This window comes from Marmota monax, unplaced genomic scaffold (assembly GCF_021218885.2).
Source record: "Marmota monax isolate L192 unplaced genomic scaffold, Marmota_monax_Labrador192_F-V1.1 WCK01_AAM20220418_F8-fsc00029, whole genome shotgun sequence".
In the NCBI taxonomy this organism is placed as follows: domain Eukaryota; kingdom Metazoa; phylum Chordata; class Mammalia; order Rodentia; family Sciuridae; genus Marmota; species Marmota monax.
The window spans coordinates 17,768,468-17,793,086 of record NW_026693024.1 but is presented as its reverse complement, the minus strand read 5'-3'; the positions used below and the strand labels follow the sequence as shown (position 1 = coordinate 17,793,086).

At 41.6% G+C, this 24,619-nt stretch overlaps 1 protein-coding gene across 3 annotated transcripts in view; it reads right to left on the bottom strand.

The window, feature by feature from the left end:
* Positions 1 to 24,619, bottom strand: part of Rnf144b (ring finger protein 144B) — a 158,683-nt gene that overhangs the window by 48,494 nt on the left and 85,570 nt on the right. For all 3 annotated transcript variants that reach the window (XM_046453431.2, XM_046453430.2, XM_046453429.2), the window contains exon 2: positions 23,963 to 24,163. In XM_046453431.2, coding sequence (XP_046309387.1) covers positions 23,963 to 24,127 — 165 coding nt within the window. In that variant the 5' untranslated portion in view covers positions 24,128 to 24,163. The remainder of the gene's footprint in view (positions 1 to 23,962; positions 24,164 to 24,619) is intronic.

The window sequence follows — 24,619 nt, the reverse complement described above, 5'->3', positions numbered from 1 at the left end:
CAGGAGTTCCTCCAGGTCTGGATCACATCCACCCCTCCTCGTGTCCCTGGAAGCACCTATCACACGATCTGGTGCGTGTTAGATAGACTCTTGGGCTTCCGAAGGAGCTGGAAGCCTGAATCTACTACTTACCAGCTTCGGGGCGAGACTCCTTCGGCCCCATCAATGAAAAACTATGCCCACCCTGGTATGCATCTCCCAACCTCCTTCCTTAATGCGTATGGAGCCCACTAGTCTCTAGTTCCCATTCCCTCCTGATTATCCACCTTCTCCCCTATGTTTTGGATGTTTTTCTACCTATCAGGTCCTTCTTCTGCAATTAAACATACTCAAAAATATCCTAATCAAAGAAAAATAATAGAAAACAGCTCTGTCTACTGCCCATCTGGGTGGACACTGCCTTCTACCTCCCTCTCCTTTTCACAGCTTAAATGAGCTGTCTGTCCTTCACCAACCCCGTCCCAATTCCTCCAGAGCTACCACTTCACTGAATTGGCTGTCTAACGTCACCAGAGACCTGCATGTCACCGAATCCAGTCCACGGGTTCTCCCTTCCTGACCTCAGCAGCATCAGGCAGAGTTACCCCTCCCACCTCTGGAAACCTTCTCTTCCTTGTGTTCGGGACTCCACTTGCTCTTGACTGTGGCTCTTCCTCTTACACATTCCTTCTCCCATCTCTCCCATTTTCTTCCATTCAATTTTTATTTGCTAGAACTTTATTTCCCCAAGATGGATCACAGGAACTTCAAACTCAACAAACACAAAGCTGAATTCATGATCTGCCCCCTCAATCTGGGCCTCATCTCCTGTTTTGACCTCTCTGAATGGCCTTCCATCCACCTAGCCTCATGACCCGGGAGCCAGCTGGGGCCCCCTCCCTTCTCTCTTACCCTCTTCCCAGCCAGTGCCACTGGAGAGCTCACCCACTGACTTCACAGAGCTTTGGACACTCTATCCAACCAACCTGCTGCCCCAATCCTCAGTTTTCTTCAACTCAGGAAAGACTAACATCAACTGCCAAGGAGCTTAGCAAAAAGAAAAAATCATCCTCGATTCCCCTTTTCCTCAAACGCCACAACCAAAACATGTCCCCAGTCTGGTCACTTGCCACTATCTGACTGCACCTCGAGTCAGCCAGAGTGATTTTCATACATTTTTAAAAACATAAATCATACTTTTACTTCCTGCCCCAAGCCCTCTAAGGAAAGCACATCTTTTGGGGGTCACCTCTCAAACTCTCCGCCGCGGCCTACGGGGTCCTGTTTGTCTTAACTCAGCCCTGCTCGGCCTGCTCTCCACCACTGTCCCTCCTAACCTGGGCTTTCTCCTAACTCTTCAGCAGGCCAGGCGAGCCCCTGTCACGAGGCCCTGCTGGCACTTCCACTTCCCCTCCTGGAAGGCTCTTCCTCCAGATGGCTCACACTCTGTGGCTCACACTCTCCCTGACCTTGCCAGAGATCCTTCCCCGCTGACAAGTCCGGCCCTCCCTGCCCCGCAGGCCCCCGACCTGGCTTGTTGGTCTTCCTAGCGGTCACCACTAGCAATATTACTTACTGACACTTCTGGAATACGGAGAAGCCCCACTTCTGGAATACGGAGGAGGATGGGAACCCGTTGTCTCTTCTGCTCTTACCCTGGGCACTGCTTGGGCTTTTCTTGAGAAAGAAATTCTGCCTTCGGCTAAGAAATCACTGGGATAGATATTGGTTAAAACTGTGCTAATTTATTCTCCTGCCATGACTAGTTGTGAATGGTGACAGGAGCGTTCTAGAAACAAGGTTTTATTTTTTTAAAAATTATATACATGTAAAATTTTTATAAATAAATGAAAACACACACACACACAGAGAACCCTCAAGAAAAAGATTTAAGCCAGAGATGTTTTTATGGACAAGAAACATTGGAAATGATCAGGACACTATTGAGAAGGGTGACCTCAGGGGAAGGCCTGGGTGGGAGGAAGAGGGATATGGCAAGAGGAAGGCAGTGGGATTTCAAAGATCCCACTCCCCTGCCTTGCTGTCCAATTGCCTGACAGTGGAGTCAAATCACTGGAGGACCCTGTGCAGATTCGCCCTTGGCAGATCTGGGACGGAGACTGAGATTCTGTCCTGCTCTTAAGTCCCCAGGTCCTGGGGAAGCTGGCGCAGAGATCACACTTGTGAGTGCTGATACCTGGGACAAAGGCCTTCCACAGCAGCCACTTAGGAGAATCACCTGGGGAGATTTTCAGGCTGCACCCCCGACTGATAAAACCACTCTCTCTAAGAGAATGACGGAGGCCTTGGTCTTCACACAGCACGGGTTTACTGAGATCCGACTCACACACCCTGCAACTCACCACCTAAACTGCATGATTCAATACTTTTTAGTAATTTTTCATGGAGTGCGACTACCACTAGATTTGATTTTAGAACATTTTGTGATCCTAAAAGAAACTTGGTGCCCCTGAGCATTTACTCCCCATTCGTCCTGCTAGAGCTTGGATGCTGAGTGCCCCCCAAAGACTCATGTGTTCTAGATCTTGGTCCCCAGGATGACACTATTGGGAGGTGGTTGGACCTTTAGAAAGTAGAGCTTCGTGGGTGCTTCATAGGTCATAAAGGACCTTAAATCCCCTTAGAAGGGATTGTTAATCCCCTTAAAGGGGATTGGGGGACCCTGGTCTCTTCTTTCCCTGCTTCCTGTCTTACTCTGACATTAGTCAGTAGTTTGCTCCTCCACACACTCCACACCATTGTTGTTCAACCCTTTCCAGAGATATAAAGCATGGAACCATCTGATCTTGGACTAGAATAGTAAAAAAAAAAAAAAAAAAAAAATGTGAGCTACTGGCGCATGCCTGTAATCCAGCACTCGGGAGGCTGAGGTAGGAGGATCATGAATTCAAAGCCAGCCTCAGCAACAGTGAGGAGCTAAGCAATTCAGTGAGACCTGGTCTATAAATAAAATACAAAAAAGGGCTGGGGATGTGGCTCAGTGGTCGAGTGCCCCTGAGTTTAATCCCCAGTACCCTCATCCCTGCAAAAAAAATCCGTGAGCTAAGTAACCTTTTTCTCTTTGTAAGTATTTGACTCAGGTAATTTATGATAGTAACAGAATGCTAACACCTGCCTCCCAGTCCTCCACACCTGATCCCTAGGCAAACATCAAACTAATTTCTATACCTATAAATTTGCCTTGTCTGAACACTTCCTATAAATTGAGGTCCATTGTGACTGGTTTCTTTCACTAAGTAGAATGTTTATAAAGTTCATACACAATAAACATAAACACTGTACTGATGCCTGCAGCAGGCATCAGTACAGTGTTTATGTTTATTGTTGAACAGTATTCCATTATATGGATATAATGTTTATAAAATTCATACACATATTGCAGCAGGCATCAGTACTGCATTTATGCTTATTGTTGAATAGAATTTCATTGTATGAAGATGCTATATTTTATTTATCCATTCACCAGTTGATGGGCAATGGGTTATTTCCATTTTGGAACAATGATAAATAGTGCTGCTGTGAACAAGTTTTCGTGCAGACATGTTTTCATCTCCCCTGAGTGTCGCCTAGGAGCATTTGTGTTACTTGGTAACTCCAGGTCTGCTTACATTTTGGGGCAATGCCAGGCATTTTCCAAAGCAGCTGTACCATTTTACATTCCGACCACCATGTATGAGGGTCACAATTTCTTCAAATCCTCATCAGCATTTGTTATTTTCTGATTTACTACAACCATCTTAATATGTGTGGTTTTGATTTGCATTTCCCTGTATTTGCTAATGATTCTGAGCACTTTTATGTGCCTATTGGTACTCTGCACATCTTTGGAGAAACATCTATGCAGTTATTTATTCCTTTGCCCATTTTTAACTGGTTATTTGTGGTGTTATTTTATTGAGTTACAAAAGTTCTTTACATATTCTACGTATGTCCTTTATAAGATGACTTGCATCATTGTTTTTACCATTCTGTAGGTTATCTTAACTTTCATGATGTCCGTAGAAGAATAAAGATTTTTAAATTTTGATGAAATTCAATTTATCTTTTTTTTTTCTTTTGGTGTCATGTCTAAGAATATCTCACCTAATCTAACTATGACTTTTTTTTTTTCTATTTTCCTATATTTTCTTCTATAAGTTTTATGGTTTTAACTCTTATATTTAGGTCCATGGTCCATTGTGAGTTAATGTAGTTTTCTTTCCCCCTTGAATTGTCTTGGTAACCTTGTTGAAAACCAACTCACAATAAATGTGAGGATTTATTTCTGGACTCCCAATTCTATTTCATTAATCTATCATCATGACAGTATTACACTGTTTGGATTATTGTAGTTTCCATAGTAAGTTCTGAAATCAGAAATTGAGTTCTCCAACTTTGTTCTTCTTTTTCAAAATTGTTTTCACTACTTTTTAAAAATATTTATTCTTTTTAGTTTTAGGTGGACACCATATCTTTATTTTACATTTATGTGGTGCTGAGGATCAAACCCAGTGCCTCGTGCATGATAGGCGAGCGCTCTACCACTGAGCCACAACCCCAGCCCCTGTTTTCACTATTTTAAGTCCCTTAAATTTCATATAAAGCTTAAGATCAGCTTAAGTTTCTACAGACAGGTGGAATTTTTGAGTCTGTAGAACCATTTGGAAAATACTGCCATCTTAACAATATTAAGTCTCCTACTGCGTAAATTAGGAGTGTCTTTAATTTTCTTTCAATAATATTTTATAGTTTTTAGAACATAAGTTTTGCACTTTTTGTTAAATTCATTACTCTTTTATTCCCTTTGGTGCTATTATAACTGAAATGGCTTTGTAATTCCATTATCACATGAGTCTTTGCTGGTGTATGGAAATACTATTGTTTCTTGTATATTGATCTTATATTCTGCAACCTTGCTAAACTAGCATCAATATTTTTTAACTATTGAAGTGATTACATGTGCAACCAAGACTGAGAACCCTAGGTCAGAACCATCTATGCCTTCAATCCAATCAGAGAAGATACTTTTATGTCCATCATTAGCTGCTTATAAGTCATTTAATAATGGTAACCCACATGAACTCCAGAGAAAAGAAGGGGTCTTTTTCTAACCAAGATTCACCAAAAGAATACATGCATTCAGCTAGTTCCAGAAGAAAGTAAAGGACACTTAAGGGGGAAATTGTATATGCAAAATTTAAAACTCTGAAGAGTTTTTAAGTACTTGAACCCAAAATAGTGCTGTTACTTTTTCTGGAAAAGGGTACAAAGTTCCACCTGGCATAAGTTTGAGAACATTCAATACAGGAGATTAAAGCTGGGCTCCAATCAATAGTACCTCCAGTTCCTACCAAGCAAGAGTGATCAAATACTTCTATCCTGATCTCAAGTGATCATGAAACATCTTAATTAAGAAACACGCTGACAGAAGTAGCTCTGAGGAGAAATTCACTGGAAATGCTGCAGCCTGGTCCAGTCCTCACAATGAAGCAATTAAATCTGCTAAACTGGAAGAACATTCCTAGCAGAGCGGTGAACAGGCACTAGCAGAGGAGAGATCAGTTTCCAACGTGAGTCGTTCAGTTACTCCTCCGCTGGCCTTGCTGAGGTTCTTCCTTGTGTCCCACCTGGGCGGGCTGCCTCTCTTGAGAGGGAGACGACATTTCCTACACCATTCCCCGAAAGAACCATCTGGGCCAGGTGCTGCCTTATGACACAGTGAATCCAGAACAGCAACCAATGGCTCCAAGAGGAAGAAAACACGGTGATTTGCCAAGTGCACATCCTTCCATTTCCTCCAGAGAAACATCAGGCCTCAGAACTGTAGGCCCCAGCTCGAGCCCGCTGGCCCTACTCAGGCAGTGAGAATGAGCCCAGCCAAGGCAGATTGCACTAGTTCCTTGGTCTCCCTCCCACTCCGTCTATCAGAGCACCTCTTAATAGCTCAGAATGCCCGGAGGTCCTGCCAGCACAGCAGGAAACAGAGCCAAATTAGAAAAGGGTCAAGAGATCCCTTCACCCATGATGTAAGCTTATGCAAGTTATGAATAAAATATGACCCTTCAACCCAATCTCGGCCCACACCTTGAGTACTTAGATTCTACTAGAGAATTCAGACTGAGTATTAAAACCAAGGCACATAAAGGACAGCAGGATAAATGGAAAGACAGATAGCCCATCAAGCAAGTAAAAAGATAACATTAGAATCTGCTATGGTTTGAATGATGATGTCCCCTCCAAAATCATGTTTAGCCCTAATCCCCAATCCAACTGTATTAAGAGATGTCACTCTGGGAGGTGATTAAGTCATGAGGGCTGTACCCTCGTGAATGGCTTTAGCACTCTAATAAAAGGGCTTAAAGTTGAAAGGGACGCTCTCTGCCCTGCTTTGCAGTCCACCTTGGGAGGACAAAGTCTTCTCCACCTCTGAAAGTAAGCAGAGAGCAGCCCTCACCAGACACCAATCCTGCCAGCACCTTGATCTTGGGACTTCTCAGAACCTAGATCTGCAAGAATGAATTTCTGTTCTTTTGTAAATTTCCCACTCTCTAGTATTTTGTTATAGCAACACAAACAGAATAAGACAGAATCTAAGAGGTGGTGGGTATATAGGTATTCATTGTAAAATTCTTTTGCCTTTTTCATATATTTGAAAAGTTTCACAACAAACTGTTATTCCATTTTTTTGAAACTAAAAATAAAAAGTTTGCACCAGTCATCAAATCTCAAATTTTAATGTTCCTTATAGCATAAAATTGTATTCTAAATAAAATTATATTTTAGATAAAAGTCCAATATCTATTTCAATATGTAAACCAGAATTTGAATAAACTACAGTGAAATATTGTCTTACAGTGATACAGTAATCAAAACTAATGGCAGTAATAATCATTAACAACTCTAAATTTTTGAAGTATTATACTGTATAAAAGAACAATGCTAACTCATCATTAAAGACCTCTTTTTCTTATAGAATATAAGCTAAAAATTCAGCTTACAAAATAGGTCATATCTATGGCCCAGAAGTAATGCTGTTATAAGACAACATTGTCTCTCTACCTGGAATAATAGTTGGGATAGTTGGGAAACTAAGGACATCAGTTTAGGATACACCTGAGCCTTAGGCAAACTTCCTCTTTGGCTATAGTACAAAACAGAATCTATCAGATATAAGAAATGTAAACTCTGAAAAAGAGAAAAGGCTGAACAATGACCGGACAGGTTATTAGGAAGCTTATTGTATTCAAAATTCATTTTAAATAATTTTACTAAATTATTCCACAGCAAAATCCCAATGTCTAATTATAATTTGGATTGCATCAAAACTACAACTAAACTGAAAGTGATTTCTGTACATGTATGAATATGTCAAGATGAAATCAACTACTATGTATAGCCATAAAGCTCTAATTTTTAAAAAAATGCAACTATGCCTTATCCCTTATTTTATAATATTCATCCAAGGGTTTCTTATGAAAAACTCATTTTTAAAAAACATTTTCTTGAAAGCAAGTTTCTAGAAATCAAAGGACTTTACATTTGGTGTTATTCTTTTTTTTATTATTTTAATTGCCATAATTTGTAGCAGTCTTTTAGTAAATCGATCTGCCTACATATCTAAGGTTAGTTTTGACTTTGCTAAAACCTAACCTGGTTGCTAATCTAGAACTGCCACTTTCAAAATGTTTTGAGTGAGCACCATATTCTAGCATGTGAGGTCATCAAGGCAAAGGTCATAGGTCAAAGTCATCTGGCCAGATATTGCAGAAAGACCCGTCAGAGCTCACGGAAAAGACGAGCTAGGTACTCCACAGCACATGGCAATGGGAGACTGATGGGAGCTTTACCAACAAAGTGCTCTGCAAACGCCCGGTGCCGGTGTACCACCTGGAGGACCATCTGAGACACAGATTGCCGGGCCGCTCCCCAGAGCTTCCACTGCAGGGGGTCTAAGGTGGAGCTTAAGAACTTACCTAACTAACAGGTCACAGGTGCTGCTGGTGTGAGCTCTATGCTCTGAAAGCCAGTGACCTGGATCTACCATATTGACTACATGACAGGCAGGAGAAGGAGGGGATGAGGGGAACGAGAACGTCTGTCAACCTCCTGTGAGGCTATGGTGGGACTACAGTCTAGATGGGCTGGAGCGCTCCCCAGGGCCTGTGTTAAAGGCTTGTCCCCCAGCTTGGCACTACTGGGAGGTGGAGGGACATTTAGGACCTGGGGCCCAATGGGAGGCCTTCAGATCATGGGGTCATGCCCTTGAAGGGGATTGTGGGACTTCAGTCTCTTCCTCCTCCCCTCTCTTTTTGCTTCCTTGGCCACGAGGTGAGTGAATTTGCTCTTCCGTGTGCTTCTGCCACTACCCAACTGCCTCAGCACAGGCCAATGAGACCCACCAATCATATGGAAACTTCTAGAACTGACAGCCAAAATAAGCCTTTTCTTTTCTAAGCTGATTATCTCAGGTATTTGTTACAGTGGAAGTAATATAGTGCACATCTGGAAAAAAAATCTCACTTAACCTTTATAGTAACTGGTGCTATCCCCACGTCTCATAAAGCAGTTGAGTGGGTAACTTATCCTCACTTCACAAGACTAATAAATTTAGGAGTTAAGATTTAAACCAAGGTCTAATTGAGACTGAGCCCTTGCTTTTTCTTCCCACTACATTATTAGTACTAAAAAAAATGAGAAAATAGTGGAACCTTTATAACTTTAAAACACGATTATCTCTCTAAAGTTATCGATATCATAAAACATAAGATAATCAAAGACCAGTCACCATTTCATATTAAAGCAACCTATAGCCAACACATGACTGCCTAGGAAAAGAGAAGTTACAGCTATTTTTTTTCCCAATTGCAGAAATAGTCTCTATGCTTTGGAGTTACCCATGTATCAGTCACCTCAGCACACAGGAATCATTGGAAACAAGCACGAGATTGAGGTCCTCTTGGGAACACAGTAACACCGTAATACCAGGTGTGTGTGTGCAGTGGGAGACACCAGTCTGGGGCTGCACCTTGACTCCAAACTCAACACCTGAAAATACACTCAGTGCCCTGGGAGCATCTGATGTGTAAGCCAGACCTCTCCATCTCTCAGACTCAGTGTCCCCAAATAATGGGCCCAAAGTCACACAGGTGAGAGTTCTAGCACACTGTACAATCGCTTTCCTCGGCACCCGTGACCACCATTGCATTGAAACTATGTACTCTCTGTCCTGTGGAAAGCCCCTTGAATTATATTTTTTTAATCAGTTATTCCTTATATCTACTTGTACTAAGCTTTCATGAATATTAAAATCACTAACCATCTGTCAGTTTTGCATTGTAGAGGGCATTCTGAAACTTTTGAAACTACAGGTATGATCATTAAAACCTAAAGTGAGGTGACACAAGCCTATAATCCCAGCAGCTCAGGCGGCTGAGGCAGGAGGGTTGAGAGTTCAAAGCCAGCTTTAGCAACTTATGGAGGCATATAGCAACTCAGCAAGACCCTGTCTCTAAACAAAATATTTAAAAAGAGCTGGGGATGTGGCTCAGTGATTAAATGCCCCTGGTGGAGTTCCATTCCCGGTACCAAAAAAAAAAAAAAAACAACAACAACAACCTAATGTGGGCCTTCATCCACTGTTCTTGCTAACAAGTAAAACCTAGGGAGCACATCCCAAGTGCCAGTCAGTACAGTTAGGTCTTTACACAGTGGTTCTTACTTCATCCAGACACTGTGAAAAGGAATTAAGAGCCCGGATCTTAGGCAAGGTACTTAACACTGCACTGATTTCCTTATCTGTAAACTGAAAGGTAAAAGCAAATGAAAAATAAAAATAAAAATCGCGCCCTTGCAGGATACCTCTGACAGGACCGGCATCCAGTGCCCGTGCTTTCTCTCCTTCATTGACTTCACTTTTACAGGTGAATAAAGTGAAGTTCAAACAGACTGAGTAAACACTCGAGGTTCACGTGGTAAATAACCCACACGCTTTTCAGAAGAGTCAAACCAAAACCAACTACTACCCACTGGGTCTGGGAAATGAGTCCAAACCACGAGGCCCTCCTCAGTTAGCTCAAAGCTACCTATTTCTCTGTCTCACCTAACTCCAACAGGTATGTCACCTTTCTGAAATCCACACACAGGTCTTCCACAATCAATCTTTGATGAACTGAAATGTTCAGAAAATGGAAGTTTAGAATTTAGTTAACTCACAATCTTTTTCAGCTTTAACTTACCTAAATTTTTAAAATTTCCCTTTCCACTTAGTAACATCTTGTCACTAAACACAAACACATTTTGTGACAAAGCACCTCCTCTACCTCAGAACCACTATTATAAATACCAATTCTTCACTGATTCATGTCTTGTCCATATATTTTTTTTTAAGGTATAGCTCACTTTTTTTTATAACTTGACCATATTGTAAAGACCAGGGTGTCAAATCAGCCCAAACTCTATTATTGGCCCTGAATAGACTGCACACATTTTTTAAAGATAGGTTCATGGGAGGAACTTATTTTCTTTCAACTACCTTCCTCTTTAAAAGAGGAAGCACGGGTGAAAAAGTGAGATGTGCTCTTTTCACATATAAGATTAGAGAAGGTGATAAGTTTGAAAATACCCAGCGAGTCAAAGGAAGGGGCTTTCCTATACTGTTGGAGGGACAGCTCAAGTGGTGCAGAAGTAGGGAAGGTCATTCAGCCCCACAGATTGATTTAAAATATTCATATCTTTCAAGGAGGCAAATCCACTTTTAAACCTTATCCTAGGGAGAGAGATTTTCACATTTAATAAGTACATGAATTTTCATTTATAATAGTAAAAATTGAAAACAACCTTAAAATCCATGATTAGTAGGGACTTAGTTAAATACATTTGACACAGTCACATCAGAGGACAGCATACAACATTTTAAAACATTCTGTATTCTTACACAGAAACATTCACTATACAATAAATGTAAGTTAACGCATCTCTAAAGATCTCGTTTCTCTGCTAAGTGATATGTACAAACACATCTCCAGAGGTGGATTTATATGTTGATTTCCATGCAGGGAAAGAGCCTGGGGGTGGGTACAGGTGAACGATTCATACACTCCACACTTTTTGAAGCCCCATTGTATTATATTTATAATTAAAAACCATTTTCCAATGTAAAAAGAAGAGAGCAAGGAAAGGAGATAGAAGAAAGAGAAACAGGCACCTGAGGTTTCACCATATTTCTAATCACATTCTCGACTCCCATTGGTGACATGAAATTGGTCACCAGAAGCTTTGCCTTAGCTGAAGCCCCGGTCTAGGGCTGAAAGCGATTCTGTGCTGGGGGCAGGAGGGAGAGAACTCAGGCAGGCAGCCTCTCCTGTGGATCCTTCTGTTGGGAGCCCTTTTCACACGCGTAGGCTTCCTAGTTCCAAAAAAGAAAGAGAGGAACTAAAATCCTTCATAAATTACTGCAAACTATCTAGTCAAGACTAGCTAGCATAGCTGTCAGGTGATGGCTCAGGCAGTCTGCCTGCCTCAAAGACTTCTAGAACGTGGCAATTAGGTGGACGATCTGCGTGAGCTGGCTGAGTAGACTTCAAACCATGCTTTTGCACAAATCCAAAAAACTGCTACACTAGTGAGCAGTTGCTACTGCATATCAGTTTCATGACTGTGAAAATAGGGGTCATTTCTTAATACCCAATCTGGTCATCATACGAACAAAATGAATTAAAGTAGTGCAAACAATGCCTTGCGCTGAATAAGTGTTCAACAAATGCTAGCGGCTACTGCCGTGACAATAATGACGACTAGTGATGTCTAACTGCCTTCCTGGGAGTTTGCTCTCAGTGAAACTGGATTCTAAGTGGAAAGGTAGGATGGACCCAGGTCAAATAACTAGAACATAAGGCAATGAGGATGGATAGCAATGAAATCTGTTTAATTCAATTTTAAATGCTAAAGAACTTCAGAGAAGGGATGGCCATCTTACCTTATCAGGAACCACGCTTGACATTTTCATCAACAAATCCTCCACCACCTAGTACCCTGCTTGTCAAAGTAAGTCTTTGTTGACTAACGGATGCAGGCGTGCCTTGACCAGGCAATGAAAATCATTAGAATCCAGCTGGTGGAGTAAAGAGAAAGGGAAGAGGAGTGTTCCAGAAAGACACAGTGGCATGAGTCGCCTCCGATTAAGAGCTGGCAGGCACTATGCGACGGCTCAGGGAGGGACTGAGAGCCAGCATGGGGACACGCAATGCAAACAGAAGCCCATACAGCCTCGATGAGGGCAGCAGATCTGAACAGCAACCTTTTGAGAAATGTGACATTAGTAGAGTAGGCAGGAAAAAAGAGAAATCAGAGCCCCAGGCTCGTGCCCACACCTTCCGACGTGGCCAACCACGGACTGCAGGAACCTCCCCACCCACGACCCCCAGCTCCACCCTCCAGCAACCTCCTGCTCACTTTTCGGTCTCAGCCCCTCAGGAAGCCTTTGCCGGCCTCCTTGGTTTACTTGGGTTGAGCTCCACCAGGCGTCTGCTGCCTCCTGCTCCAGTGGGCACAGTGCCTGGCACCACAGCACCAGCGGATGGGCAGAATCTGGACTGGGACGGGAACAGGCTTGGAAGAAACTGGAAGTGGGGTCCAGCTTCAAAAGCACACATAGAAGGACTCTGGTGACCGAGTCGGGAGAAGTCCTCTCGTGCGCCCATTTGGGGCTGCTGTCTCTCGTGCTGTGCAGGTTTGGCCTGTCTACTCCATGAGGATATGCAGGCTGAAGACTGATGCTTGGGAGGAGGGTGCCTTAAAGAAGAGTCTCTATGATGTTGTTTATGGATCACCAACCCCCGAACTTTTTCATAACTTTGTGAAAAAGAAATAAAATTTTGTCCCGTATTAGAACTCTGCCCCCAACCCTATACCACGTGCTTTTCTCAGACAACACAGAAAAGCCCGAAGCACATGTTCAGCCCCTGATCAAAGTCAAGAATGTTGTGCAGCTGATGCTTATTTCAAAAGAACTCTGTCAATGCGGCTGGGAGGCATACAGTACCGTTTGTTAATACTCCACGGGCGAGGGTACATTCAAAGGGCTCCACCCGGGGGGAGGGGGGAAATATTTTCCTGTTTCTACAGAATTATACAAATAGGCTAACAAAGCAGGAGCACACCACACTCTAGGATTTCCCCCACACTTCGTTAATGTAGAGGTAATGGGAAGAAAAAACCATGTGACAATCATGAGATGCTCATTTAAATAGAGAGAGAGAGAGAGAGAGATACGCCTTCTTGGGCTTGAGAGAGAGGAACTCTATCTGAGAAAAATAATAGCAAAGAGATTTATAGATTTAGGTCTTCAGTTGTCACAGTCTGGATCTGACACATCCCCCAAAGGCTCATGTGATGACAGCTTCATCATTAATACGATGTTCGGAGGTAGGGATTTGGGGGGGTGATTGGATCATGAGGGCTCTGACCTTATCACTGAATTAATCCACCTAAGGATTCACAACTGAATGCACTATTGAGAAGTGGTGAAACTGTAGAAGGTGGGACCTCGTTGGAGGGAGTGGGTCCTTGTGGTTGTGCTCTTGGGTACTTGTCCCCAGCTCCCTCTCAGTTCTCCCTCCCTCTGCCCACGTGTCTGTCAGCCACCACACACATACACCCTGATGTTCTGCCTCACCACAGGCCCAGAAACTATGGAGCTGACTGACCACAAACTGACACCATGAGCCAAAAATAAATCTTTCCTCCTTTAAGTTGATTTTTCTCAGGTATTTTGTCACAGCAACAAGAGGCTAACTAATACAGCTATATTCCCTAGAAATTGAATCTGAGGTGGAGGATTTCATGCTGAAGACTTACTGGGTGTACCTTCACCAAATGCCCATGAGTGAGAAAGGTAGGATTGGCAGAAGGTGATCTCCATATTTGCACTACAATTGTAGCCAGGACCTGAGTCAGGCCTATAAATCCAGCCAGGTGTCTTATGGGGAGAATAATCCTCCAAAGTTGCTGTTCATTAAACCAAGGGGGGTAAAACCTTTACATCTCTGCCATCAGTCATTGGTCTGCAGGCCAGTCCCTGGGAAATGGAGAAGGGGACACCACCTGGAAGAGGGATTTGGGAGACTATGACAGTTTTGTTTCTATCGCAAATGGAATAGGATCTTGCTCACTTGATTATGGGATCTAAATATAAAAGATAGGTGCACACTGAAACAAGAACTAGTAAGTTGGATCACGTACATCCCTCAGCAAACTGAAATCGTCCACAGGAGAATGATGTGGCTGGCTGCAGTAACTGAGGATTCTCAGATTAAAAAAGTAAGAACTGTGAGGAAAAAGTCTCCCGGGTTGTTTTAGCAATTTTCCAAATCAAGCTGTCATTTGAGGAAAGTCTGGAGAAATGATTTGCTCGGAGTTCTAGAGTAACAGACAGAATTAGAGCCAGCGCCAGGGGTGAACTCACGGTCAGGACGAACCCAGCCTCTCTCCCTACTTCCCACAGCAGAACGGCGCTGAAGAGATTTTTGACAAGTCATCGAATCCTTGCTCCTAACAAAAAGATAACGGTTCCCATAGCACAAAGCCAGTGAGGGGAGTGAGAGTAACAGGAAAGAAGACGTCAACCAGTGCTTTTCTAGGGAGCAAAACTAGCACCGGTGGGGTTTACCTAGAAACAGGTTTCCACTGAATGTGGGAGGAGTTCTAAATGAGTTAGCATCACCTAACAATCGAGTAGTCAGTGCTATGGTCTGTCCCTATCCTGGACGTTGTCAGTAACACTAAAACTTTAGAGCTACACATGCTAGCTACAGTCCGGAGCTGTACTAAGTGCCTTATCCAGATTATCTACTGTGATAGTCTCCATAATCTCATGAGATGATTTATTGTAATCCCCATAGTATATAAAAGAAAATGAAGATTTGGACAGCCCAAAGACCCTACCAGCCACCACCTGGGGGTCCAGGGCATCGGCATTTCTACCTTAGATTACTTATCTCAGTGCTTTCCCACTAGTCATCTTATTTTTGTCCTGGCACCTGGAATTTATTCTCCACACAGCAGCAACAGTGATTGTGATGGTAATGCTATATGTCCACCTGACAAAGACACAGGACTCCCAGATATTTAGTTAAACTTTATTTTCTGGAAGTTTTAGAATGAAATTGGCATTTGAATCAGCAGATTTGGTAAAGCAGATTGCCCTCCCTAATGTGGATGGGCTGCAACCAATCAGGGCCTGCTCAGAACAAAAACATGGAAGAAGGGAGGGTTCACCCTCTGCCTGACTACTGAAGCTGGGAGGTCATGTCTTCTCCCGGCCTCTCACTGGGGTGCATAACATCATCTCTCCTGGTTGGACTTGGACTGGAACTTAAACCACCAATTCTCCCGAGCCTCTAGCTTGCAGACTGCAGATGGTGAGAGTAAGCCTCCCTACCTGCAGGGACCAATTCCTTGTAATAAATCTAAACATATGTGTGTAGCCTCCTATTGCTTCTTTCCCTTTGGAAAACTCCTACTGATACGCTGATCCATTTACAACACTGTCAGATCATGTCATTCTGTGAGTCAGAAGTCTCCAGAGACTTCTGTTCTCAAATCAGACTGAAGCCAAAATCTTGACCACAGCCTGCAAAGTCCTATAGGTTCTACGGTGCAGACCAGCCAAACAGCACCGCCTTCACTCCACCTCCCACTGACCACACGCATGTGCATGCACGCCCCTCCAGGCACACTGTCTCTACTGCATCAGAACACAACTCCACACTGCTTCCCTCTGCCTAAAATCCTTTCCCCCAGGTACTTACATGGTTGATCCTCATTTCCTTCAGGTCTCTGCTCAAATAATGCCTTATCAATGAGACGTCCTGACTGTCTAACATCAAGCAGAAACCCCAGCCCCAAAGCACTCACTGCCTCCCCCTCCTGCTTCATGTTCTGTGAACACAGATCACCATCTGACTTCTGTATTAACTTATTAGTATTTGCATCATGCATTAAAAGTCACACCATTTTTAAAAATCTGGCCTTGATCGAATTGTGCATCATTATATTCCAACCATCAGAATGGTACAAGACACGGTAAAGATTTGTTGAATGAACAAAGACCAGGCAACTGAACTTGAGACCCATTCTTTTAAATACCTAATTATGGGTTACTAGCATCTAGTAAAAAGGACTTCCTTGATTGGGGGTGTGGTTAGGAACAAGAAGATCTAAGGTTCCTTCCAATTCTCGGACTGTGATGCTATGGTGAGGTCATTAGGACCTTTATAGTACAGTTTCCTCTTGCTGCTCTTGAATAAGCTAGGGGTGAGCTTAGGCGTGGATGAGATCACAGGTTCAGGAAGCCACTCCTCCCTGAGTCACCTAACCCATTTCTCATGCTGCTACTATTTGCTCTTATTCCTCAGATGACACCTGGTCCTGTAGCAGTTCCGTTGTCAATGGGAAAGCACAAAATCGAAACTGTCATTTCAAGTTGGTGACTTATCTGATAAATACAAAAGTTATTATGTCATATATATATATGTATATATATATGTGTGTGTGTGTGTGTATGTATATGTGTGTATATATATATATATACTTTTTTTTCTTTCAGTACTGGCGATTGAACCCACTTAACCACTGAGCCACAGCCCCAGTCCTTTTTGTTTTGAGACAGGGTCTTGCTAAATTGCTGAGGCTGGCTTTGAACTTTGATCCTCCTGCCTCCCTCTCCCAAATTGCTGGGATTACAAGTGTGTGCCACCATTCCTGGCTCATTAAAACTTTTAACAGATATAAACAACAGTGAGTGTACTGAAGTCATTTTACAAAGATAAATTCACTGATTTATTATTGACCACTCAAAAGTTAGGGAAAACATAAATCTAACCTTGAAAGCTAATATATTATAAGCCAAAGACATATGGAATAGATGCTTGGAACAGGCAGAGTTTACTTCTCTTTTTCTTTCTTTTCTTTTTTTTAGTTTGTTCTAATTAGTTAAACATGACAGTAGAAATGCGCGGCATGGCAATCTGAGAGCTGGAGGATTTCAAAGCTTCAGACTGGCAGGTCACATGGTCAGAAAAGGGGGTCAGAAAACAGCCTGGAATAAGATGCCTCGCTGTTTCTAGCAGTTCCAGAGAGTTCTCAATAAGAGACTCCTAATATTATTCCTGTCTAACTTATCAAGCCAACAAATGATTAAATTCTTCTTGGGGGTAAGTTCTCTTAAACAGACAGCAGCTTGGGACATTTTCCCATTTGAATGCTTTACATTTGTCAGAAATGTCCCTGTTGATTCACTTTTAAAGTGGTATTTGTTTTATTTTGTTCTTCCCGACCAACATTTTGGAACTTCAGTTTAAAACTCCAGATGTAAGCCACACTTTGGACAAACCCAGAGAGAAATATTCCTTTTTCTTTCTCTCCCCACCCCCCTCATCTCCTAATTGCTAGTCTGTGGGTGTCTCGGAATAGTTGTGAGGTTGAAATCACCTACATATAACCACCATTTTATAAAAGGCTAAAGAGGAAGCTAGTCAAATCTTTATAGGCTTTCCTTTCTCTAAACCATTGTGAAAAAGCAGCTGTTATACTTAGGAAGGAAAAGAAAAACAACAATGTCAACTTACTACGTGGGTTTGGCCCGTAGTTTGGCTAGAAGACTCCCTGGAATTCTCATTTGATGCTCCCTATCATCCCCCAAGATAGGCACTTTCAACTCCTCCCTCCCCCATCTCACTGGTGAGGACACTAAGAATTTAAAAAGCCAAAGAATTAAAGAACCCAAATCAAGCACCGCTGTTTAAATGGCAAAGCCTGAACTTGAGTTTGGGCTTCTTTCTATCTGTACTCTTAACCACTGTGCTATACTGCAAGGGAGGAAAGGAAGGAACGAGGAATATAGCATTCCTTTCTCCTGCCGCAGAGGTGAGAGAGAACCCAGAAAAGAAGCGTAGCAGGCTCTTTGCTTCCTTTCCAAGTTACCAACCCAAGTCATACGTGCTGGTCCACACACGTACACACACGCACACGTGGTCCAAAGCTTCCCAACTGTAGATGTCTCAGGCCATCTGTGGGCTTTTCTTAAAGGTCACCCAACAAGCCCCTAGGGAAAGAAGGGCTTGGTCTAAAAAGTTTTATATTTCCTCTCACCTTTTAAACATTGGAAAATCCATTCGGCCGAGAGAAATGAATAGTAAAAGGAGCTCTAACTATCCAGAGCCAATAAATGTAATGGAAAAAGGCAAGAATATGGCTGGACTTTATTTTCTTTTTGCTCAGCACATCCTGTCTGTAATCTGAAAGGTAAATAGGCCATGCCCAACATACCAGCCCTTTTCAGGTGAAATTATCTGGGTTATAAAAACAAGTAACAACTGTGTTTTCATTATTCCTTAATTCATGGCTGACAGAAATAGCATCCAAAATAAATCAGAGACAAATCTTGCCCATGAGAGATGAAACCCATGAATTTTCACTACTTTGATAGCTGACTTTTATGAACATTTTTTTTTCTTTCACTTGAATTAAAATTGTGTAATACTATCTGAAAGAGTGAGTTGCAAAAGTCAGAAAGTGAATTTTCATATTTGGATGATTTAAAACAAGAGATGATAAAAACAGAAACAGATGCTCTTTCATGTCATTAGTGGACTAACATCCCTGTGGACCTAACTTTCAGAACAGGACAGCTAATCATGCAGCACCTCTCTCTGCAACCCCAAAACACCAACTTCTTGGGCTCTTTAATGCTCCAAATGACCTATAACTTACATCACGCCAGTGAGAGTTATGCCTATTTTGTCGTATATATTAAATTTCTCTTACATTATCCTTTCTTCTGTGTATTAAAGCTGAGAAGATAGTCTAACAGAAGCTATCTTCACACGCAGAATATCCTTTAACAGGAAACTAGATACATCAATAGTTTATTTGAACCACTGTCCATCACATTTCTTTCTCTGGATGCCCTTTAAATCAAGAATTGCCTATGAGACACATTATTATTGGTTCCTTTTAGTTACACATAACATTAGGGTTCATCTTGACACAATTATAAAAGCATGGAATATAATTTTCTCTAATTCGGTCTCCAGTACTCCCCTTCCCCCCGCTTTACCCTTCCCTTTACTCTAATGATCTTTCCACTATTTATTTATAGTTTTATTATTAATGTCTTCTGGATGTGCATGATGGTGAGATTCACTGAGGTAAATTCACATATGTACATGGGAAAGTTAGGTCAGATTAATTCCACTGTTCTTCCCTATACTGCCCCTTCTCCTCCCCCCAATCCCCTTCTATACTCCACTGATCTTTCTTCTATTTAGATGAAATCCCCCACCCCTTTTTCTTTTCTTTCTTCTTTCCCCCACCCTTATTTTGGACTAACTTCCATATATCAGAGAAACAACTGACCTTTGACTTTCTTTCTTTCTTTTTTATAATTTAGTTGAATATTTTCTAATGGCATTAAAGTTTTATATATAATAGTCTCCAGTTCCATCCATTTATTAGGAATTTCATTCTTCTTTATGACTAATATTAATTATTATTTTCTTTATCCATTCACCTGTTGAAAGGTACCCGGGTTGTTTCCATAGCTTGGCTATTGTGAATTTTGCTACTGTGAACATCAATATGGCTGCATCACTGTAGTATGTTGATTTTAGATCTTTTGGATATAACCAAGGAATGGGATAGCTGGGTGACGTGGTGGTTCCATTCCTAGGTTTTTTGTCTTTTGCTTTTGGGACTGGGGATTGAAACGGGGGTGTTTAACCATTTAGCCACACCCCCAGCCCTATTTATTTAGTTATTTATTTTTATTTTGAGACAGGGTCTCATTAAGTTGCTTAATCAAGAATTGCCTATGAGACACATTATTATTGTGGACCTCATTAAGTTACTGAGGCTGGCTTTGAATTTGTGACCCTCCTGTCTCAGCCTCCCAAGTTGCTGGGACCATTCCTAGTTTTTCAAGGAATCTCCATACTGCTTTCCAGACTACAAATTTGTAGTCCCACCAACAATATATGAGCATACCTTTCCCCTACATTCTCTGAAACACTTATTATTTGTATTCTTTATAATTGCCATCCTGACTGGAGTGAGATGAAGTCTCAAGGTAGTTTTGATTTGTATTTCCCTAATTGCTAGAGATGTTGTACATTTTTTTCCATATATTTGTGGGCCTTTTGTATTTCTTCTTTTGAGAAGTGTCTATTTAGTTCTTTTGCCCATTTATTGATTGGATTATTTGATGGTGTGTGTGTGTGTTCTGCATATTAATGCCCTATCTGAGGAACAGGTTTTTGAGTTCTTTACCTATTCTGCATATTAATGCCCTATCTGAGGAACAGGTGGCAAAGATCTTCTCCCATTCTCTAGGCTCTCTCTGCACATTCTTAATTGTTGCCTTTGCTGTGCAGAAAATTTTAGTTTGATGCTGTCCCACTTATTGACTTTTGGTTTTTTTTGTTGCGCTTTAGGAGTCTTGTTAAGGAAGTCAGTTCCTGTGCTAACATGCTGGAGTGCTGACCTTACATTTTCTTCCAACAATTGCAGAGTTTCCAGTACGATTCTTAGGCCTTTGATCACTTTGGGCTGACTTTCATGCACAGTGAGAAATATGGGTCAAGTTTCATTCTCCTATATGGACATCCGGGTTTTCCAGCAGCATCATTTCTCCAACATGTGCTTTAGGCACCTGTGTCTAGTATCAGATAATTGTACTTCTGTGGGTTTATCTCTGTGTCTTCTAGTCCATTGGCCTTCATATATTTTTTGGCACCAGTGTTATGCTGTCTTTGTTACTAAAGCCCCATAGTATAATTTGAGGTCCTGTATTATTGAGGCCACCAGCATCACTGTTTTTGTTCAGAGTTGCTTTGGCTATTCTGGCTCTTTTATTTTTCCAAATGAATTTTAGAACGGCTTTTTCTAGTTCTATAAAGAATGTCATTGGTATTTTCATTGGGATAGCATTGATTTTGCATAATGCCTTTGGTAGTGTGGCCATTTTGATCATATTAATTCTGCCTATCCAAAAACATGGGAGGTCTTTTCATCTTCTAACACCTTCTTCAATTTCTTTATTCTTCAGTATTCTATGGTCTTCATCGTAGAGGGCCTTCACCTCTTTCATTAGATTAATTCCCGTGTGTGTGTGTGTGTGTGTGTGTGTGTGTCTATTTTTAAGGTTATTGTGAATGGGATAGTTTTTCTAATTTCTTTTTCAGCAGACTCCTTGTTGGAGTATAAGAAAGTGATGTATGTTGATCTTACATCCTGTTACTTTTCTAAATTTGTTAATGGACTAGAAGTTACATGACATAATTTAAAGCAGTGTTCTTCAAAGCACCGGTTGTGGACAAGTCAGTAGGTGGCAAGGTGCAACAGAAGCCCTTCGTCAGAAGTTAAATGGGGGTGGCATTCCAGTGGCACAATTGATTCTCACAAGGTACTTATAAGAAGTTACACAGGGTCCCCCTGCTTTCCTTTCACCCTAAGTTCTCACAAAGCCTCCAAAGTACAACTATGCATTACTTTCCTCCAAGAAAAAACATGGCAGTTTCCAAACTAATCCAACTGTGGAATGTTTTATTAAAGAATCATCTTGGCCTCACAGAGCTGCCGGTCCATGGAACACACTGGGATGGAGAGAAGCCAGTTCTCCCTAAAGACAGGAAATGAGCGGGCGAACATGGACTAGTCAAGACAGGGCGCCACATCCACTCATTCTGCACTCCCAGAATGCAATGCCCCCCACAGCTGGAGCACTGTGAAGGGTCCTGGCACCTCTATTTTACAACTGAGAAACAGGGAGGTTAATCATGTGCCCATTCACACAGATGAGTTAAGACAGAGCTAGATCTGGAGCACAGTGGCCTTAGAAGCAAAAAGAATTTAAGCTCCCAGCAGAACGGCCAGGGATGCCTCTTAGGATGAACAGCCCAAAATAGAATGTTAAAAGACTTCATTAAATCCATGAAAACACAGCGGTACTCCACCAAATTTAGCAGGTAGACCATTGCATTTGGCTATTCCTCAGGGGAAAGGGAGGGTGAGGGGAGTTCTTAGCAAAACCGGTAAAGCTGTATTTAAAATATGGTACACATAAGAAGTCTTTCCCAGTCAAAAACTGGGAGATGTCATCATCCTATTTAAAGTGGAAATTGGGAGAATGTAGCATATGAAAAAATGTTACAGATTTCTTTTCATCCTTGAAAACAAAAGATATGTGATATCTTTAATTTGAATGAAAATTTAAGTGTGGAGCTATTAGACACATTTTTAAATATTTTTGTGAAAAAGAAGAAATAAATCTATAACTAAAACAAAGTGTTAACATAGTATTTCAGACAAGTCTGATTCTAATCACAAATGTCCAGACACTAATGTGATCACACACACACAACTTCCTATTTTAGTAGATCACTGGGTTAATAGGAGACCAGGGAAGATTAATGCCTTAAGGTATAAAAGTTCCTGAAGAGGGAGGGTACTGAAAGTATTAAGCCATTTGATTTTCTGCTTTTGGGCACTCCCTAACACTGAGGAGGGATGAATCTCGATGACAGAATAATCTAATTGTACTGACTCCTACTCCCAAATTGTTGAAGGAGAAATGAGAAGTAGTTGGGCTGCTTTTAATTAGGAACTAAAATCTATTGAAACATTAATGTGTCATAGATGGTTATTTACAAATAAGAAGTATAACCTTTGCCTGGTATTCTTCACCCAATGCTGACACACAAACTTTAATTCTGCCCTGAAACCTCACAGCAAAAACTCAATTCCATATCCTGCTTGCAAACACCAGTTACCCTCTGAGAAAATTTCCATCATGAATTCTCACCAAATGTTGCTTCTGACTCATTGTTTCAAGGATTAGCAAGGGTCAGAAACATGTGCGAGAAAGAGAAATAATAGTTTCTGAAGGACAGTAGTCCGAAACAAAGCAAGACCAAAGGAACCGGATGTTGCTCTAGATACTAGGTCATTTCCTCACTTCCTACAAAGCAACACACACAGGCAAGATAAGGAAGGAGAAGCAAAGTCAATACGAGTTTCGGTGAAGCCTGCTCCTGACCACCCGACTGGAAACCACCACATGCCCTCAGACCACACACGCTTGCCAGACTCTACATTTTCCCTAAATCCTTTTTCGTCAATACTAGATAACTTACCTACTTATTATGATATTTGTTTGTTGTTTTTTGTATAACTTTCTTTGATAGGCTATAAGCTCCTAAGAACAAAGATCCATTCCAGGTTTTGTTTCTCTGATAAAATCCTGGCCCCTGAAATAGTTCCTGGGACACAGTTACTGTTCAACAGAACTGTGCTGAATGCATAAACAATGTAACAATATTTTCTGCTAGGAACTCAGCAGTCTGTCTCCTATCTTTATACCTTAACCAACTAACCTTCAAAGACACTTGTAATAAAGGTCACAGGCATTAATACCTGGTGTCACCCTAAAAGAGAGAAGCTCACCCCAGGAGATTTCTGGGGTTCTCTCCTGTGGAACAAGAAGATTCAGAATACCATAGAAAGAAAGGGAAGATGACAAAGTAAAACAATAATATATCATGTCTTTGTAGGAGGTGAGCAAGGCTATGAAAGAAAATTCAGTAAATTGCTACCTGATTCTCTATCATTCAAAACCTAGTGAGCTTCTTAGAGATATTAAGTGCTTTCTATTTTGTTACTTAACTAGAATCTTAAGAACAGACTGTACTTATTCAATCAATAATTAAATTTCATATACACATCATATTTACTAAAAAAAAAAAAAAATTAAACATTGGATTTACCATGTGAGCTGCTATTTGGAAAGTGAAGCAAATGTGACATTGTTTTCCAAAGCAAGATCATATTGGAGCAAACTCTGGCTTCTCAAAGAGCCACAGAAATGTATCCTACTCTCACAGTTTTTCCCTTTGTCCTTTTTCTCATAATGAAAGCATCAAGGAAAGCTTACAGCTGTGCAAAAGATGCACTGGCACTCCTGGAGTGTGGTCATCTTGTCCAGAGGCTGTTCGCACAAGCAGAGCTTGCAAGTGACGAGGGGGGCCAGAGCGAGGTCTCCAGGTGTGGGATTTTCGGCAGTCATGGTGAGGTAGTGGAGCCTACCAACTGAGCCCATCAGCCTGTCTTCAGCCTTCTTCTGTCTCCTCAATCCCTGCAGAGAGGTCCAAAGCAGAAAATATTATACCCATGGATACCACTATTGTTTCACCAACACATGTGGGGACCAGCTGAGCATATCCTCAGCCTCCATGATCTCTAAGAGTACAGCTAATACATTTCTGAGAAGCCTGGGCTGGAGAGCTTGCTATCTTGGCAAGGTATTTATTCCTGGAGTCCTGAAATTTAAGTTGACCTCACCTCACTGTCCCAACTCACAGCATGCAAGCTGTGGGAATTAAAAGGCCACTGTGGCAGGGGCCTGGGGCGATGGTGGGCAAGGGCACGAAGTTTGAGCTGGACAGCATGAATAAGTTTTGGAGATCTACTGTACAGTCTGGGGATTATAGTTAACAATAATGTATCATATACTTTAAAATTGCTGAGTAGAATTAAATGTTCTTACTACAGAAAATATGTGAGGCAATGATATGTTAATTATCTTTTTTTT